This window comes from Girardinichthys multiradiatus, chromosome 15 (genome assembly GCF_021462225.1).
Source record: "Girardinichthys multiradiatus isolate DD_20200921_A chromosome 15, DD_fGirMul_XY1, whole genome shotgun sequence".
Classification (NCBI taxonomy): domain Eukaryota; kingdom Metazoa; phylum Chordata; class Actinopteri; order Cyprinodontiformes; family Goodeidae; genus Girardinichthys; species Girardinichthys multiradiatus.
Genome location: NC_061808.1, coordinates 36932830 through 36952348, shown reverse-complemented (window position 1 = coordinate 36952348; position 19519 = coordinate 36932830). Strand labels below are relative to the sequence as shown.

Genomic DNA, 19519 nt, shown 5'->3' with positions numbered 1-19519 from the left:
ATCAGAACTTTCCTTTTTCCCCTTAACTGACCCTGAAAATGTTATAGTGTACATGCTTTTATTCTCTCCTTCTCCTCTAACAGAGAGCACGGTTGGAAAACTGTTTATTGAGCTAAACACAGCGGCTAGGCTTTAAAGCAACTCTTAGGGAGGTGGAATCAGCTTACAAGAATCCCTGTTGCTCTTTACTGACTGTGAGTTTCAGAATTGTACAGACTCCTTTTACAATCCTATTGTAGTTTTTAGGATAGGTTTTGCCACATTGCAGACAGATGCAGCTCTATAGGATTTATAAATCTAAAACAAAGATAATTTTTAATACTTAGAAAGCACTTTTACACGCATACAGCTTAGCATATTGTGCACCTCAGTAAATTAGAGAACTGTCTAAAAGTTCATTTATTAAATTCTTAAATAGTGGACCTTCACAATCATGGTTTTATGCAATTGTATGCATTTATAAACACCACTGGAGAGTCCATCCATTACACAGCTGAAAAAACAGTGTCCTAGAGGTTAGCTTGATTTAGAGTGAAATTCGCAAGTCAAGTCCAGAACAAAAGCAAAAAAAAAAACAAAACCTTGGAAAGGTTTATCATTCACAGTTTTCTGAGAGGCCACTCAGTTTGGAAGAAGTCAGTACTCCAAAAACAACATAAAAAACAAATTCACTAAGGGACCTGAAACAATGTATTGTGATCTTAAGGAAGTAGAACTGAAGTGTTTGGACACTGACTATTGGAAAAAAATCGCAAGCCTAAGAACACCATCCTAAATATGAAGTACAGCATTGGCAGCGTCATAATATGGGTGTTTGCTGCAGGATGAACTGGTGCATTTTTCAAAATGGATAGAATCATGAGGAAACAACATTCTATGAAAATGTTGAAGCAACATGCCAAGACATCAGCCAGGAAATTAACGCTTGAACTGGATCTTCAAACCTGAACAATGATGTTGAGCTTTCCGCCAAATTAAAAATTAAAAAGTGGCTTTAAGACAACACAGGCAATGTTTTGCAATGCCCGATGCAAAACTCAGATTTTAGTGCCTTGGGTGGGAGCACGCTGCAGACAAACCTGACTCAATTCCACCAGTCCTGTCAGAAGGAATGGGCCAAAATTCTAGTAAACTACTGTGAGAAGTTTGTGTAAGAATATCCAGAAGATTAGACACACGCAGTTTAAAAGGCAATTCCACCAATTACTATTAAAATGTATCTAAATAAACTCAGATTTTTCTAGCATGTAGCAAATAGAAACCATTCTGGTAATCCTAACTCTGACCTTAAACAGGAAACAGTTAGTCTGACCAGTCATATCTCTATATATTAATTAGATTTTATATTAAAACAACAATATATATAATAGGAGTTTCACTTTGTGAATTGGATTCCTGAAATAAACTTTTCACTAATTTATTTTAACTCATTTAGACACACCTATAATTCATGCTGTGAGAACAGTATATGTAGTGGGAACTTTGATGTGAAAACCTAGCTATGCTTCTGCTGCTGTATGACTAAGGCATTGAACACTTTTGTGCATATATTATTCATCAGATATTCTCATCAGGAGTTTCCAGGGAAAATGGAGAAAAAAGGTGTCACTGAGCAGAGGTGTTAAAGAAAAATCCAAACAGTGTTCTTCCTGAATCCCCACAGGATGCTTGCTGACATCTTGACAAAGATGGCAGCAAACATTTCTGACATTGATGGCTGTCAAATAGTGGAGCCATCTTGTTTAGCATTTCTAACAACAGAACGTTCAATCAGCAGCCTCCTGCAGCGGAACACTGGAGAATCTTAATCATGTTTCGCTGTGATGCTGTGGGTGCTAAACGCTGGAAGCTGTACAGGAAAGGCCAGACTCATTCTCCCTCCACCATCAATCAAAATGTGTCAAGTGTCCGAGAGTGAGGAACAGCTTCAAGTGGTCTGGCGCAGTTGGACTCTCTCGACTGGAGTTTGCAGAAAAGCAGGCTGCAGCACTCAGAGAGCTGCAGGTGAGTCAATCATTATGGCAATTTGTGACTTCAGCAAAAAAAGTTTAGTTCTGAAAGACGTAAATGTATCCCACAGAAGGAGAATGATAAAGAAAGAAAATAATAAATCAAGATTATCTGTCTTTTAAATTAAGTTGCAATGTTTTACATCCTGCTGCATATTGAATCACCCCATGGAGCCCAGCAGTCTCAGTATTGAGTTTCATAACGTCAGCAGAAAGACGAGAGACCATTCCGACAACTTTACAGTCTGTGCTGTGGGTGCGTTCCTGAGCTTTTTACTTATTTAAATCTGTGTCAGTATTGGAAGCAGGAAAGCAACGTTGTTTTTTTTCTTTTTTTTACTCAATTGTGGTTTTGGTTCCTTTTAAGTTTGAAACCTATGGCAATATTTTTGTGTATTATTACTTTGGGGATGCAGCTACAATTTGATGTTGCTGACACAAGTTTAGGTTTTGTTCATATTAAATTTCTGCTGAAGCATTTATGGACTCAAAAACATATAAAAATGCAATACAACAATCCCATAATGCCTGACAAGCAAGAAATTTACTTGGAAACAACATATCCCCACATGTTTTTTATATTACCACAACATTACAGCTGGGGCAAGAGTTTAGATAGTAACTCAAATATTCTTCAGTATTTCTGTAGATGTTCCCCCTGTTTTTATGTTTAATGGCAAAAAGATTTTATTGCAAAGAACTTTATTATCTGAAAAGGTTTACTTCACACTGACAGAAAAACATGTACTGCATTTTGGACTCATAAAATGATCAGCCCAAGCAGTGAAAAAGACCACCTAACGTCCCTAACATGCATATCTGCCCTCTGCTTCTGTGGACCAGTGTTAGGCCACTTTAGGTAGTTACCTGTCCCGTATCACTTTACTATGCATCTGACATTGTAGCAACGTAACATGATCTGTAGCTACACCAACCTACAATGAATTTTTGTGGAAAGGTGTTTTGCTTTAACAACTAGTTGTATGTAGACAGTTACATCTGTCAAGATTATGATTTGCAGTTTTGATAATTGTACTGCCAATTCTGAAGTGTCCTAACATAGTTAGTTGTTGCACTGTTTGCAGTTGCCTCTAAAGCCAGTGCCAAGGATCCTAACACATCCCTTTCTACAGGAACCTCCTAAATTTACTGTCTGACAGCATGCACTGTAACTGCTTAATTCTATTAGTCTTTACAGTCTTTCACAGACATTTAAATCAGAAACACGCTGCATGACAAGTGTTTTCCACCTCTGTTATTTATATTAAAACCCAGACAAATTCATGTTCTTATTGTAATACATGCTCCCCTTCAGGCGTGCATGATTACAGCGAGACTTCTTGAACTAATTAAGCCCAAGGTTACCGTCCCTGCCGAGCAGCTCCCATGAGGGTCTTGCTAGACAGCTTTAAATGCACTCCACAAACTGGGATTTTTGTCTGTGATTCACCACATGTTAATGGGAGGACTTCATTACGAATAATTATGCATAGATCAGAGGGAATCCTATATTATTTAATTCATGCCACATTTCAATCATTGAGACTTGTCAGCTGAGCCTCTAGTGTACAACTGTGTCAACATTGCTTTGAGATATATGCTATTTCCTTTTGTCATTTTTCTACATTTGTACATTATAAATTACATAACAAAACATTTTTTTTTTACATTTGGTCACAATGCAACCACACACTTCAATGTATTTCCTTGCTATTTCATGAGAAAAGACAGCATCATATAGAGCATAATTGTAAAGTGGAACAAAAAGAATAAATGATTTTCAAAAGCTTCAAAATGTTTACAGATTCAACTCTGAAAAGTAAAGTGTGCACTAGCATACAGCTTCCCCGTGTTAATACTTTAGAGAACAACCTTTAGCTGCAATTACAGCTGTAAGTCTTGTAAGGTGTCTCTACCAGCTTTGGATACCTACAGGCTTCCTTTGCAAAATAACTCAAGTTAAGTCAGATTGGATGGTGAGCATCAATCAACAAGATTCTCAATAGAGCTTAGGTCTGGACTTGGGCTGGGACATGGTATACATCTGTAGGTTTAGGGTTGTTTTCCTGCTGAAAGGTGAACCAGCAAGGCAAGTCTCAGGCCTTTGTAGCCTCTTATAAGATTTCCTCCAGGGTTGCCCTGTATGTAGCTCCACCCATTTTCCCACCAACCAACTATAACCACCTTTCCAGTCCCAGCTGAAGAAATGCATTCCCACAGTAGGATGGATCCTCCACCGTGTTTTAATATGTGGATGGTGTGTTCTCTTTACTCTGTCTCGAGGGGGTGAGCCAAGTAGCTCAATTCAGATACTCATTTCATTCATGTTTGCAGTGTGATCTTTTCAGTTAGGATTGGAATCCATATTGTCCGAGCTACCGCACCCTGTTGGCGGTTAGACGCCTCGGAGCCTCCACTGGAACATTCCCCAGAAGCGATACCACATTCTCTTAAAGGAATAACTCTCAAACTGTACTATACTTTTAACACTTTAAATCCAAATAAGGCAGAAGAATGGTTAAAGAGATCAGTGCTGAGGCTCCCGTCCTGGATCCACTCGGAGATCAAAGTGGTGAAGCAGCCTCGAAAGAAGGTTACCTGTAGTTTTATATCTAGTACTCCAGTGCAAGGGATGTACACTCCCTCAGTGTTTATCAGTAGATTATGTGTCACCATTGTGACTGATAGTGTGTGTAATAGCAGGTGCCCAATCCTTAATCTAAGTGCTACTGCAGCATTCTAATCAACCCGGTTACAGAGCATTCCACTATTAAACCCAATGTACCACACTTTATGTCGAGCTGTAGGTCATTTGTCCTTATAATGTATATCAGTGATAAGTCTTAATCATATCCTAACAAAAGTGAAAACATTAGAATTTATACTTTATCATTATGGTGTGTGTGTGAAGGCTCATCTATAAGTAATAATAAGAAAAATTAGTCCTAACAATCCCCCTGATGAGGACTCATTCAAAGGCACCTCGCCACTTATGACAAGTTAACCCCCCAGGCACTAGGTGGAGTGTGGAATACCTGCAACCAGGTAACACCTCCCCCGAAAGAATCACCCAACCCTGTGAGTGTGTGCTAAACCTATATATAACCAGGAAATCTCCTTCCAGGTGTCACGTGGGTCCACCTCCGCCCCCAAGACGGAACGTCATCTTTCCGGTAGACTCCTGGTGGTGTCTAAGCAGGTGATGCACCTAGTGGAGCTAAATCTAACCCCATCAAAGCTATATGTGCAGAGGTAAACTGACCCATCAGTCTCTCGATCCATTCTACAGCTGCAACCTGATATAGTTCGTGGCAGAAACTCTCACTCAACAAACTTTTGTTTTTTCTTTGTTCTTGCAGTGGGCATGACTGGCTTTGTGTTCTTGTGTTTGTTGAGTCTCTGTGCTCTCATCAACTAGATGAGACCGTCTTACTGGATTTAGCATGAATTTGATTTAAACCAACAAGTCCTAACCTAAGGTGTTATTCACACAAGGGGAATGAGCTGGACTATAGTTGAAGGACTTAAAATAACAAAGTGATATTTTTTTCTGCAGTCCCAGGGGTGACCGGTGCTACGTCTTTTTATTTGAGACATTCTTTTACTCTGAATAGCTGCTGTTTGTTATCTAATCACTACAATGAATTTTACATAATGTTTGAGCTAAGTTTGAAATGTTTAAAACTCCAAAAAACCTTAAAAATTCAATTGAGTTCCATAATTACTAAGCAACTCAATGATGATCATTAACCTAATTTTATTTTCCAATGGTCAAAACTCAGATTTTTAACATGGTGAAACTCTTTTTCCTCTAAATAAAGATGATAAAATGAGATCATAACTTCTTATTTATGGGTCCAAACAGCTGTTTGGTTTTTTTTTTTATTCTTACTCTCTTTTGTTATGAGGTGACCCATAAACAGGATGTCAGATATATTAAGATATATTATGTCAACTATTTACTGTCTGTAGTTACTCACATCTTGATTGGACATGTCCCAGTAGGGCCTCTCCCCGTAGGACATGACCTCCCACATGACAATGCCATAACTCCACACGTCACTTGCAGAGGTGAATTTACGATACTGGATGGCTTCTGGTGCCGTCCACCGGACAGGAATCTTACCGCCCTGTTCAGTAAAATACAGGTCAGTGGCTGGGGTACAAATCAGATTCATGACATCCTGCATCTTCACCTAAAACATCAATAAAAAACAGTTTTAGTTCACCCAGAGCCAAAAAAGAGAAAAGTTATAATGGCTTCAGAAATGTGAAGATGAATACTTATGCAAATAATGTATATTGACACAAATCATATTCATTAATGTTGCTGTTTGGTCAGTAAAAGCCTTAACAACACAGTTTCCACAATTTATGACCAGTTGCAGAACATGACTTGCAACTTAAAAATGTAGCAGTATTAGTAATGCTATAGTCATTGCATAATTATTGGCCAAATTTTACTTCATATCGAAGATGTCGACCCTATTAGACATTAATTTTACCCAGTACAGCTCAAGGTTTTGATTATATTCTATAAAAAGCATCAGTAAGATGTTTGTGTTTCTCTGGAAAAATAAAATTCATCACCAGACACTAGAATGCTGCATCTTATCTCCAAAAGTATCACGGATTCTTATTATTTTTCTCACCATTCATTCAGGTAATGCCTGGTTTTACTGAATTTGCTCGAATAAAAACTACAAACCGAACCTTTAATAATGACAGGGGACATAGTACATGTTGACAAATATTAGACAGCCTACAAAAAATGTTAAACAGACAGGAAAAGAGGAACAAAAGATGTGAATTTTTTCTAATACTTTCCTCTTTTCAATGTTTTTCACAATGCTAATGAAGCAACAACAGAAAAGTGACAGATGGAGAATCCCTTTGGATTGGCTCTGTCTGCAATACAGATAGTACAGAAGAATTTCTTTCAAATTGAAAGCACAACTGGGATTTTACTGGATTCTATTCCAATAAATTCAGAAAGGCTTTTATCTTGACATGATGCAGGAAGTTGTCTGTATTTACAGCATCATGTTGTACATTTTTTAACCCTCAGTTATAAAATGTCCTTCATTTGCTGGAAAAGTTCGATTTTTTTGTCCCAGCATGAATATAATAATATGAAAAAAATAAAACAACTGAAATCCAAGTTTTATTTATTTATTGGAGAATGATTAAAAATTATTACATAAATCCATAAAGGGATAATTGAACTTCCAGTTAATGTGTGAAACTGATCTGCAAGTGTTTAACTGAAGCATCTAAATCTTGTTCAGAAGCATCAGAATGAGTAGAAAAATATCCCACAATTTCAGTGAGAATAAAAGGTTTAACTCTACCGGTTAAAATACAATGAGAGAGTGAGTAGCAGAATAAGAATAAGAGTCATCAAAAACAGCATCAGAAACATTCTTATTAAACAGGTCCTGACAGTACACCATAAGTGAAAAACTGAACTTAGAACTAAAGCCTTTCTGAAGAGTTTCGAATCTGAAGTTGTCTTTACATAGAGAACTGCCTACGACTACCTGGGCACGCTCGTCTTGTTCTGCTCTATTTTCATGCACCAGCAGAAACTTGATTAGAGAATTCAGACAAGACTCCTGGTAGGGAGAACAAGCACTTTAATTGACTCACGGTTGTTGTGTAGACAGCCTCGGGATCGTCCTCTATCACCCTTGACAGGCCGAAGTCTGAGACTTTACATACGAGATTGCTGTTGACAAGGATGTTCCGCGCGGCCAGGTCTCGGTGGACGTAGCCCATATCAGCAAGATATCTCATTCCCGCTGCTATGCCCCGCAGCATTCCCACCAACTGGATGACTGTGAACTGACCGTCGTGTTTCTGCGCGGTACATAGAAACACAGGCGGGTCAGCCATCTTCACTGACCAGAGGAGGAATTTAGAGTTCAAGGCTGCAGCAGCTTTAGTAGAAGATTTATGATATTTATGCAGCGCATAGATCCCACTGCAGACTCCCTGCTCTCTGGGACACTTCGGCAAAGTGCAGAGAAAGTTGGAAAAGATGCTGTGCTGACTTTGGAGGTGATACTCACCCTGAGGAAAGCGTCTAATGAGCCATTCTCCATGTACTCGATGACAATCATGACAGGTTTTCCTGAAAAGATAGATTAAAAAAAGAAGAGCAGATGATTAATGAATACCTACTTTTTATTTGGCTCTCTAAATACTTTACAAAATAATGGCTGTGCCAACACTGATTCCAAGTTATTTATAGCTGTTTCATTTGCTTTTAATTAAAAGTTACCATCTGCTCCTTTTATTAGTCTGTAAATGAGTAAATGCTAAAGAGAGTGTGCAGCTAATTTAACCAGATGTACACTCCTGATCAAATCTTAGAGTCGGCTACTTATTGAAAACTGCATTCAAACTCAAACAGGCTTTTCATCACATGATCAAAACGTTTTAAAATCCAGAGAGCAGAACTACAAGTGTTATAAAAAGGATTTGGTAGTGAGTAGACCTAATGTTCATGTTGATCCATTCAAAATGTGCTTAATTGTGACAGTGTGAACTACAGTGGTGTTCTATTGAAAGACCTCTGTTAGAAGGGATGCACCAGCTGCTGGTTCATTCCTCTGCTAAACCTAAAAGCTCCTTTAGTCCAATGAACTAAAAAGCTCCCGGATGGTCACTGGAACGTCTCCAGTAGGATCGGCTTCTCGTGCCAGGAACATTTTGAGCCATTATGACCAGGATGTTTTCTCCACAGAGAATAAAAGAAAATCTTCCACACTTCAGTGTTCCACGTTTGGTGCTCCCTTAAACAAACTCCAACTAAATAAGTTTGTGGTGTGAGCGCAGAGTGGGCCTTTGAAGAAGTTTTTTTTTTTTTTCTTTAAGCCCCTCTCTTGTACATTCTGTCTCATGCTTATTGGTAGACAACGTACACCAGTAAGGGTCTTAACTTGAGCTTGTCGGGTCCTTCAGCTCAGCATGTGTGACTTTTTCTGAGGTCAACCACATTTACTTTTTGTCCCAACTCCCTCCAAGATCTTTAGGAAGTGTAAAACATTTCTGTGTTCAACCTTGGCAGCAGTGGAGCACTGTGAGAGCCCTTGCTTGTGCATCTCAACAATCCTGCCTGGTTCGCAGACAGAAAGCCTTTTTCCCTTTGCCATCAACGGGTCATGACACTGTGAATCCCTGAGAGACAATCACATAAAATCCCCATTTATGTGCAGATTTTGACATTTTAGGGCTATGGTTTTAAACTTTTGATCAGCTGATGATCCTGTTTGAGTTGAAATGCAATTGTTAATCATTTGTCTACTCCATTTGTTTTGTGTCTTTGTTCTTTTTATTGTTTTTGCATTTTTTAAGCTCTATCTACAACCTGTTTATGATCCAGAAACACAAAATGTGAATACATTTCTAAAGACGCTTCATAGTAGTGCTTTCTTATTGTTCACAAGAAGGCTGAAGCTGCAATTCTCACCTCTTGTCACCACTCCCTCCAGGTGGACCACATTGGGATGGTCAAACTGTCCCATGATGCTGGCCTCACACAGGAAGTCCCGTCTCTGCTTCTCTGTGTAGCCCACTTTCAGGGTCTTAATGGCGACCGACACGTCCCGTTTTCCAGGCAGCTTCAGTCGACCGCTGCACACCTCCCCGAACTCTCCTGCAAGGGTTGAAATCAGTCATGAGTGAAGGGGCCCGGTAGGTATAAAAAGGAGAGAAAAACCTCATACACTTCACAATGACAAATTTATTAGTGTATTTTGAGATAATGCAGCTGTGCCGTGCTGGAATACAAATTGCAGTACGACACCTTGTTATACTCAGGGGAGTGTAACCAAGACCAATAATAAGACATGCTAGAGATGCATAGATACTGTCATTGACCGCCTTGGTAAAACCCATGTGGCAGCAATTTTTCACTTGCAGTTGTCTTTGTGACTACCTCCGCCAGGCACAGACCACACATTAATTGCAATGAACTTTTCCCCTCCGTGCAATTGCTCTATCAATATAAGATGCATGAAGCTGTGTCCCCATTCAAGGTGTAAATATTTGCCTGTCAGCATGATGTATGAGAGAAGGTAGCAACTAAACAGGAAGAGCTGAGGATGGCCTCACCTGCCCCAATAACTCGTTCAATTTTGATGCAGGAGGCATCCAACTCCTTGGCAAATTGATGGACAGCCCTGTTTGGGTCCTCGTAGGTTTCCGGATCAATGTAGGTTTTGGTGCCTGGAAATTTAACTGTAGAAAGGTAAGAGGATTACTGTTATGATTAAATATGCACACAGCGTGCCGTCAGGCACTTGACAGGCAAACGATTACCAAGACCAGGGATTCAAAGGGAGCAGCTGAACCATCAGCTGCTGGTGTCAAAAAGCCTTTCCACTCTTGAAAATCCTGCACAAAGTGGGAAGCAAAGATTTCAGTAACCTGTGCTGGGTGCTTTTTATCAGGTTGTTGGTTACCTTTGACTCCCTGCAGCTGAGAGTGCCTTAGCATCTAACAGAAAAGTTATGAAATACTTCATCATTCAAAGAGACGAGTAAGGGAGGTGATGATTTTGAATATTTTAGGAGTTTTTACTTACTTAGCTTTAACTTATTTTATTTCTATTGCTTGCTTTACAATAATGGCAATCTTTCACATCACGTTTTTCACAGAGATGTTTCAATTGCCACATTGGAGGGTGTTCCAGTATGATTGGCATCTTTGGGGTCATACCACAAGATCTCAATCGGATTTAGGTCCACAATCATCTTGGTCATTCTAAAACCTTAATTTTAAGCCACTCAGAGGTAGATTTGCTGGTATTCTTAGGACCATTGTCCTGCTGCATAAACCAAGTGTGCCTGAGCTTCGGGTCACAAAGTGATGGCTGGACATTCTCTTTCAGGATTGTCTGCTAGAGAGCACGATGCATTGTTTCATCAATGACAGCAAGTCATCCAGGACTCTGGATCAGCAAAGCTGCCCCAGACCATAACATTACCATCACCACATTTGACTGTTGGTAGGATGTTCTTTTTCTGAAATGCTGTGTGTGTTTTACATCCACTTTCACAAGATGCACACTTCATAAAAAAGTCTTCTTTTGTCTCTTTAGTCCACAGAATACTTCCCTTGTGAATCATACAGATATGTTGCTGGAAAATCTGTGAAAGGCTTTTGTATTCTTTTTGGCCAGCAGTGGTTTTCACATTGGAACTCCACCATTTTTGCCCAGTCTCTTTTTTATTCTTTAATCATGGAGACCAAGCTTCTCTGAGGCTGGTGCGGTTTGCACTCCTATATATTTGGTTCTGGGTTCTTTTGTGACCTCCAGAATGAGTAGTTGCTGGCTACTCCTAGGAAGATTCATCTTTTAGGAATGATGTGTCTGATCTGCTCTTGAATTTCTTCAGATGTGTTGCTTTTTGGTTAGGTTTTGTTTCTACAGGTCTGGCAGTAATCAAGCCCAGGTGAGGCTAGTGAAACTGAACTCAGCTTTCCAAAAATGTGGTGTATCACTGTTATTTCATGATTAAGCAAGTTAAAAAATATTTACTTCTTCTCACAAGAACTTGTTGTTTTGAATAGCTTTTTTGACTTAATAAAATCTTTCTGTGATATTAGAAAATGTTTGATCATCTGAAACGTTTAAGTGTGATAATAACCAGAAGAAATCTGTCAGCAGGCAAAAACAGCATCCCTGTCCTGCACACCTACTCTAACTGCACATTTTCATTGCCTTATAAGCCAGGCTGCCACAGACCTTTTGGTTTTGTTGACAAAAGTTATTGCTAATGAGTAATGAAAGACACCATATGTAATATGTAAGGCACAACTGCATCAACGCTACTTAATTTAGGCAAATGCTACTGAAAATTTGCAACAATGACTCAAATAAATATATAATAATAATAATCTCAGGTGCTCAGATTGCACTGATGAAAATTCCCTGAACTCTGTGTTAGAGTTGCTCAAAATGATGATGGCTAATTAATTAGCAAATATGTATGGGGGCACTTGTGGACCATTTAACTCTTATCCCCAGATGGTCAGTTGATGCCTATATAAAGAAAAAAACAATAAACTATCATAACCCACCCAGATGGAGTAGGACCCTGTAAATTCATGTCCTCACATTTACATGCACGAAAGACAAATTTTTAGGCACGCTAACATATGTGGAAAGACATTAAAGAGCAGCTCTATGTGTTAGCTCTAAAATGAACCTTCCTTTTAACTGTTCAATGCAACGTTAGGCTACAGCCCCCTGGGGTCGTAAGTAGGATTAAGGAAGTATGTAAAATTGATAGATGGATTTTCCCAAAGTTATGCAAGTGTTCCAGTTACTTCTGTCTGAGAAGAGTTATGATTCTCAAAAGCCTATAAATATGTAAACAGCAGTTATGGAAATTACCTGATGTTTGGGGTTCTTTGTGCTTGAAATAAATAAAAAGAGAAGGATACAGATTGCTGATTTTAAAGCACTTCCTGCTTGAATATTCCCATGACAATTTCCATTGCAAACCTGATCACTTGTTGTCAAACTGCTTTGGGAAATATTACTTTGGGCTGGAAAACCAGTCCTTCGTTTTATATTTTGATTTACAGATAAAATGAACAATTACACACTGTAAAAGACATTTCAAATGGGTCCTTGTGAATAAAGCTAAAGGAGGTTTCACCATAAAGCCATGTTTGAATGGTGTTTGAGGCAGGGGAGTTTTAGCTTTTTCCTAGAAAAAAGAAGATAAAAAAGAATGAAAAACCTCTATGGTCATGCATATCCATGAGATGCGAGTGGGAAGTGTGCCGAACAGGGAGGGAAAGGTCAGCAATACGGTTAGGGGTTACTATTTTGCATAGTGGTGCAATTAATTAATTATAATGTATTGAAAAATTTCCAATGTTTTTTTATATTTTGCAAGTAACCTCAATGCTGATAAATTTAATGTAAATGAACTATTATAATAAACTCAAAACATCTCAACAAAACAGCTAGAGAGACGAAGAGAGTGGATGGTGGAAATATATTCTGGTTAATTCACCAGTGTAAACACAACAAATCCATTGTGCTTTGGAGAGAGGATGCTTGGAGCTGAGATTTCCCTCCACTTGCTCCTATAATTGCTTCGTCCATCCAAGATGTCAGTGGATCTGATAGTGCATGTCTTATCACAAGTTCCTCACTTGTACATGGCAGACAAATTGGGTCTACGCGTTGGATGTGGCTTCTGTCACCCTGACAGCCACTCGTCATCCAGAACTGCACGCCAGATGCTTCCATTAAACTCTATCCACACTAGCTTTGTTTGTGTTTTCTCCCAGTTTTTTTTTTCTGTAGCAGGTGGGACTTTGGAGATACTGTGCCGCATTTGTCAGATACTTAACAGTGGCCAGGCTGGGCTCAGCAGCATGGGCTTTACGCTTTGTGACACTCCTGACCTTCTGTTTCTAAATCAGCAGTTAGCCAACAGCGCGGATCATTACGGCTCCTCTTGGAGTAGCTGTCTCCAACTGCATCTCCGGGGGCATCATTAGGGGTGGCGCGTCAGTTAAAAACCTACCATAGCAAAGTATGTGCAGACGAGAAACTCTGTCACTCGCTAAAAACCACCAAACTTATATTTTCAAGAACTTCCCTTTACATCCTGGTGAACCTTTTACTCCCTCACCAGCAGCTGTCACAGTCTTGCTTTTATGGTGTCCTGACTTCTTCATCTCAAGCACAGAGTCAAGCCAATCAACAGCAGAAGCTGGCTTGATAGATCCCGGCTGTGCTGCAAATCAAATGAACTGGGATAATGGTCATGCCGGGGGGTGCTAATGAGTTTTAATGCATTCTTCCTGCTTAGTCTTGAGCAGCGTGAGTACAAACTAAACATACGTTGTGTATTTTGAGCAAATGAATACAAGCACTCACACTGGAAGTAGAGCTCCTCATCTCCCTCCTGATCAGCTTTGCTGTACCCACAGTGCCTGTGTAAGGGAGGGGTGGAGAAAAAGAGAATGGCAAAATCAACAGGGAGAAATTAATATTCTAAATTGCAAGAATTTTAATGCATCAACTAATGCTTTGTAAGACAAATCTTTTAAGACACCCAGCTGAGCAATAGGAGCTGCACAGCCAACAGCCTGGCTCAGGCAAAGTAGCTCAGCTAGCTAAAAATGTCACCTATAACACAGTTTAACATGTCTACTATTGTTATTCTGTCTTCTTAAGGCCCTGAAAGTTTCCCACAGTCGAGGGCAGTGTTTCATTACTGTCTCTGCTATGTGATTGTGCTTTGAGCTAATTTTTTTAATAATTGTAGACTGAATGAAAACAAAATACATGGCATGAATTTACTTCCGCAGGGCTAATATTGTTACGTCATTGATGTAGAAAGATTTGTAGAAAGATTTGTTCAAACGAACCTTAACGCATAATGAACATTTTGCAATCAGTGAGGACTCACATTAACAGGCATTGCAAACAAGTAAAGCTTGGGTTGTCTGTGTATGTGACAGAACATGAGTATGCATGACAGATTTTTATATTTTTTCCACTGGAATTAACTAAATATCAGTTTTCCAGTTTCTTTCCAAGTCTTAGTGATGTCAGAGGATGTACCAGCTGAAGTATTGGGTACAATTCTTGAGATTAGATTCCACACAATCCCACTGAGACAGACCAAATCCACACAAGAACCTGGTATTATCATTATGGCCTAATGTCCTACCAGCTAAGACACTCGTATATCTGAAAATGACAATAAGTAATGTTTTTTTTACGCAGAATAATTTATTGTACTTTATTTGGAGTAGAGACTTGCTAAAATACATCAAGCAGGAAATTCTAATGAATTCATCTTGAAAAGAAGGTTTGGCTGGAATTTTATTCATGCTGAGGGATAATGACAATGGAATGAGTGGTTTGTGATGATGGAAAAAAATCAGCACCATACTTCATCATGCCCTCTACGTGTCACACACTGTCTCACACTGGAATGCAGGGCCAAAGCTCTCTCTGTGGAGTGCTTGTCTTTTAAGGGCTCCACAAAAACAGCTTAAAAAATTGGTTGGAGGTTGTTGGGTGGTGGTGGGAGGTGGAAAATGGTGCATCACAAGCCATTAGCACAGCATGCCACAAGATGATGCATGCACATAAGTGCGTGTGTGTAGACTCCACAGTCAAGGAGGCCTGTGAGTGACAGAAAGGCTAATTGACAAGCGCAGACTCACAGGAGCGGAGAGTCAATGGGGCCCGCGAGAGCGTACCTTCTCCCAATGATGAAGCCGAAAACCATGAACACCAGGATAATGGTTCCCGCCACGGCCACCACTGCTATGATGATGACGGGGTTCTGCTCGCTGGACACAATCGCAGCTGATGAGAAACAAACACAAACAACAGAAAGAGACCAACAGACATGCTCAGTATAAACTTCACAACTCTGAAATCTGTAATCTGCAGGACAGAAAGTAATTAAATCCCAATGAACAGTATGGAGACTGATAACCACCACACCCCCACTTTCTCCCCTGAGAGAGAACTGGAATAGGGGCTTTTCTATTTTAGTCGTCCTTATACACACGGCTCTACTGTTTCAGAAAGTGGGCTTAATAGTCCCAGACGGCGACGGCAATGCCCTTCATCTCAAACAAAGGCACATTCAGGTTGAATTGTATCCTATTCAGAGCTCTCATAGCCCTCTGACTGTTTGGACTGACAAACTGCTGATAGCTCCAAAGAACAGCTTGAAGCAGCTTCGCATACAGTCAACCTAACTGGTGTATGAGGTGAAAGTTCATGCATTTGAAATCAAGTGTATCTGCAGGAAAAATACGAACGGAAAGATGAAGAATCATGCCAATATTTCATCAGCTGTTTTGGGATGGAAGGGAGAGGTGGGGGGGATAGACTAGAGGCTTTATGACTTTCATTGGGCTGCAGGTTTCTTCTAGGGTTGCCAACTCCTTGATAAATAAATAAGGGACACCTCCTGGTAGGGCTATCCAACCCCATTGTCTGCACCTCTAGCGGCCTGGTGATTTTTTTCACCCTTTTTCTTTGTGTGAAATTACTTTGGAAACAATGGACTCGAACCCAAGTTTAATTCGATGCATGTTTTGACTGATACAAATATCCATGGAAAAACAATTATACAGCAATTTATAAAATTATTTATTCTTTTTGCAAAATAAAATTACTAGACAAAAACAAATATCCTTCTAAAATAAATAAACCACTATTGAAAAGACCTCCGTCCTGCTTAACTTAAAACAATATAAAAAAGCATAACAGTATAATGCAAAACATTTTCGTAATAGTGCATTTAGTGCAAACAAAAAGTCTGTAGAAAAGTTGTAAACATAAACACTTGTGCCTTAAAGGCCATGACTGTACAGGTGTAGTGAAAAAAATATTGAACTAGTGAACTAAAAACTGCAGTGCTGAATTATGTAGAAACAACCTATTTTTTCCATTTATATTTCATTTGAGCTCTTGCTGCTGCAAGGAGTTGTTTGTTTTTCAGGACTACCGAGTAAAACTCTGAGCAGGACATTTCATTAATTAGACTGACAATTAGCTCACTTCTCATTAATTGTGTAGAACATTTGTTCCTCACATCAGTCCACTTATTTTTCATGATGGAGAAAATATTTTCCACAAACCCACTAGAAGAAGGGATGCTGAGGACAAAGGGTACAATAGCCTGGATGTTGGGGATGTCAGCTGCCTGAAGAACTTGCATCCACCTCTCTATCTATCTATCTATCTATCTATCTATCTATCTATCTATCTATCTATCTATCTATCTATCTATCTATCTATCTATCTATCTATCTATCTATCTATCTATCTATCTATCTATCTATCTATCTATCTATCTATCTATCTATCTATCTATCTATCTATCTATCTATCTATCTATCTATCTATCTATCTATCTAAACACGTTGTTTGAGCTTTCACGGTGTCCGTAGATCTCCTGCGGCGGAAGCACGGCGCGCAGGTTATGAGCGCTGAACAAACACGGGCCTTTTTTGTCGCGTAAGCGGCGAGGAGACGCTGGGGAAACCGTATCTGATGGGAAAAAGCAAATCGACGTAACACCTGTATCTATCCTTAGCAACGGTACCTGCTGGCCAATGAGATGAGTCGAAATATTCTGTCAGCTCATTGGTTACAGAGCAGGATATGGCTGGTAATGAATTTACCGTAATGTTAAATATTAAGCACCCCATCATTTATTAATGCTATTGACATTTTAGTGAAGATTTTTGATCCACCTAATAATACGGGACTACGTGCGTCCCGTTTCAGCTCAATACGGGACGCGTACTTTTTATTCTAAATATGGGACGATTCCGTTTTTCAAGGGACAGTTGGCAACTCTAGTTTCTTCCCATGCTACTCTGCAGTATTTGTTTTTATGGACGATAATTTTTAAATATTTGAATAGTCAATAAACATCAATTCAAATATTAATTTAATTAACAAGCAATTGTGTTTTACTCAACCAGCAGCTGGTATTAAAGTGCACACACAACCTTTTACACTTGGCTGAATATGAAGATTTTACAAATCTAAATGGAAATAGTTAAAGGATGATGCTGAAGTTGATTTTAAATTTGTGACAGAAAAGGACATTTTCTTTCCAGAAATGCAGCCTCAAAGTCAAATGGTGACTATCAAGTTACCTGGAAGAAGAAAAAGAGGTTTCAACAAGATGGGAAAGGATACAACAAAACATTAGCATTAGTCAACTGAATTCAATACTCTCTGGTACTGTACTCACAAAACAGAGTTTTCAAATATTTGTACGACAATTCTCAGATAGAGGGCTGTATTTAAGGATAGACAGCTGCTCAAATCTTCTGCTATACCATCTATGGTCCTTGGAAGGAGCATAGACTAGCGCAGTGCTGCCACTCCCCAATTGTTGTTGAGCTCTGCTGGTCAGCTATCTGAAAGAAAGTTACTACACTTTTCTATTGTTTTAGAAGAAAGTCAATTTGGGCTGTTTGGAAATGTTTGGACAAATGATGGTATCCACAAACAGCTGTGAAGCAGCTGACTGGAGGCTGGCTACCTGAGCAGATAGCCTAATTAACTTAACCAGCTAGCATCAGCTTGCTATACCCTCTGTGTTACTCTATAAAGAGCAGAATGTCAAAAAGTGATAATATTCAGCCCAATTAGCACTTAAACTATTACTGTTGATTTTATATTTTGGCTTAACTCAATGCTTCAAAATAAAAATAAAAATAAATTAATAATAATATGTTTTATTATTTTAATGTCTCAGAGATAACTGGAAAGATAGTTTTCTTTTAGTTTTTTAATAAAAAATATTTAGATCATCAAGTTGTACATTTAAAGTTTTAAATGATAATCTGAAATAAATGTTATAACAATCTCACAGTTTAATAACCCAGCAAATACTCCAAGGATTCTTAGAGGACCGGTCTCAGTAAAATAAAAGACATGACTGGGGCATACTTCTTTTAGTTCTCAGGTTGGATGAAAATATTTTATTTATGGAAATAGAAAGCTGGTGGGAGATTTAAAAGAATGAAACCTCATATTCAATTCAATTCAGTTTATTTATATAGCGCCAATTCACAACACACGTCTTCTCAAGGCAATTCACAAAAGTCAGGTACATAAATTCCAATTAATAACTAACCATTGAACAGTGCAGTCAGATTCAGTTATTTATTGAAATTGGATAAAAAGTTTTTCTATCTAAGGAAACACAGCAGATTGTATCGAGTCAGTGACTTGTAGCATTCCCTCCTCCTAGATGAACATGTAGAGACAGTGGACAGTCACTGGCGTTGACTTTGCAGCAATCCCTCATACTGAGCATGCATGTAGCGACAGTGGAGAGGAAAAACTCCCTTTTAACAGGAAGAAACCTCCAGCAGAACCAGGCTCAATGTGAGCGGCCATCTGCCACGACCAACTGGGGGTTTGAGAGAACAGAGCAGAGACACAAAAAGAACAAAGAAGCACTGATCCAGGAGTCCTTTCTATTGGAAGGAAAAGTAAATGTTAATGGATGTAACTCCTTTAGTCGTTTCACCTAGAAAGAATGAACAGATAAACACTGAGCCAGTTTTCAAGGTTAGAGTCTGAAAGAGAGCACATGGAGTTAGTCACAGTAAAAGCTCAGTCAATTGCCATGTCTAGGAGAAAAAGCTGAAATAACAGCAAATAATGCAGAATTGGAGAGTAGTGTGAGAATGTAGCGAAGAGGGTGAAAGTGGTCATTATGTCCTCCAGCAGCCTAAGCCTATAGTAGCATAACTACACAGATAGCTCAGGATAACCTAAGCAACTCTAACTATAAGCTTTATCAGAAAGGAAAGTCTTTTAAGCCTAGCCTTAAAAGTAGACAGTTTGTCCATCTAGAGCCCACTGATGGTCATTGTTATACTAAAAACCACAACGATTGGGATACCTCTCTCTGTCAGACTGATTATAACCATTGGAAAAGAGAGGGGGTCACACAGGTAGCAGAAATGGAGGG

At 39.1% G+C, this 19519-nt stretch overlaps 1 protein-coding gene across 5 annotated transcripts in view; it reads right to left on the bottom strand.

Annotated features, from left to right (window-relative positions):
• epha7 (eph receptor A7) overlaps positions 1 to 19519 on the bottom strand; it is a 121754-nt gene that overhangs the window by 17253 nt on the left and 84982 nt on the right. Inside the window, exons 8-14 of one of the 5 annotated variants that reach the window (XM_047387694.1) lie at positions 15222 to 15366; positions 13921 to 13976; positions 10128 to 10253; positions 9484 to 9669; positions 8081 to 8142; positions 7659 to 7868; positions 5990 to 6139 (exon numbers count right to left, since the gene is read on the bottom strand). In XM_047387694.1, coding sequence (XP_047243650.1) covers positions 5990 to 6139; positions 7659 to 7868; positions 8081 to 8142; positions 9484 to 9669; positions 10128 to 10253; positions 13921 to 13976; positions 15222 to 15366 — 935 coding nt within the window. Of the gene's footprint in view, positions 1 to 5989; positions 6140 to 7658; positions 7869 to 8080; positions 8143 to 9483; positions 9670 to 10127; positions 10254 to 13920; positions 13977 to 15221; positions 15367 to 17646; positions 17685 to 19519 lie in introns of those variants that run through there. The other 4 variants (XM_047387695.1, XM_047387696.1, XM_047387697.1 and 1 more) reach the window with 4 other exon arrangements.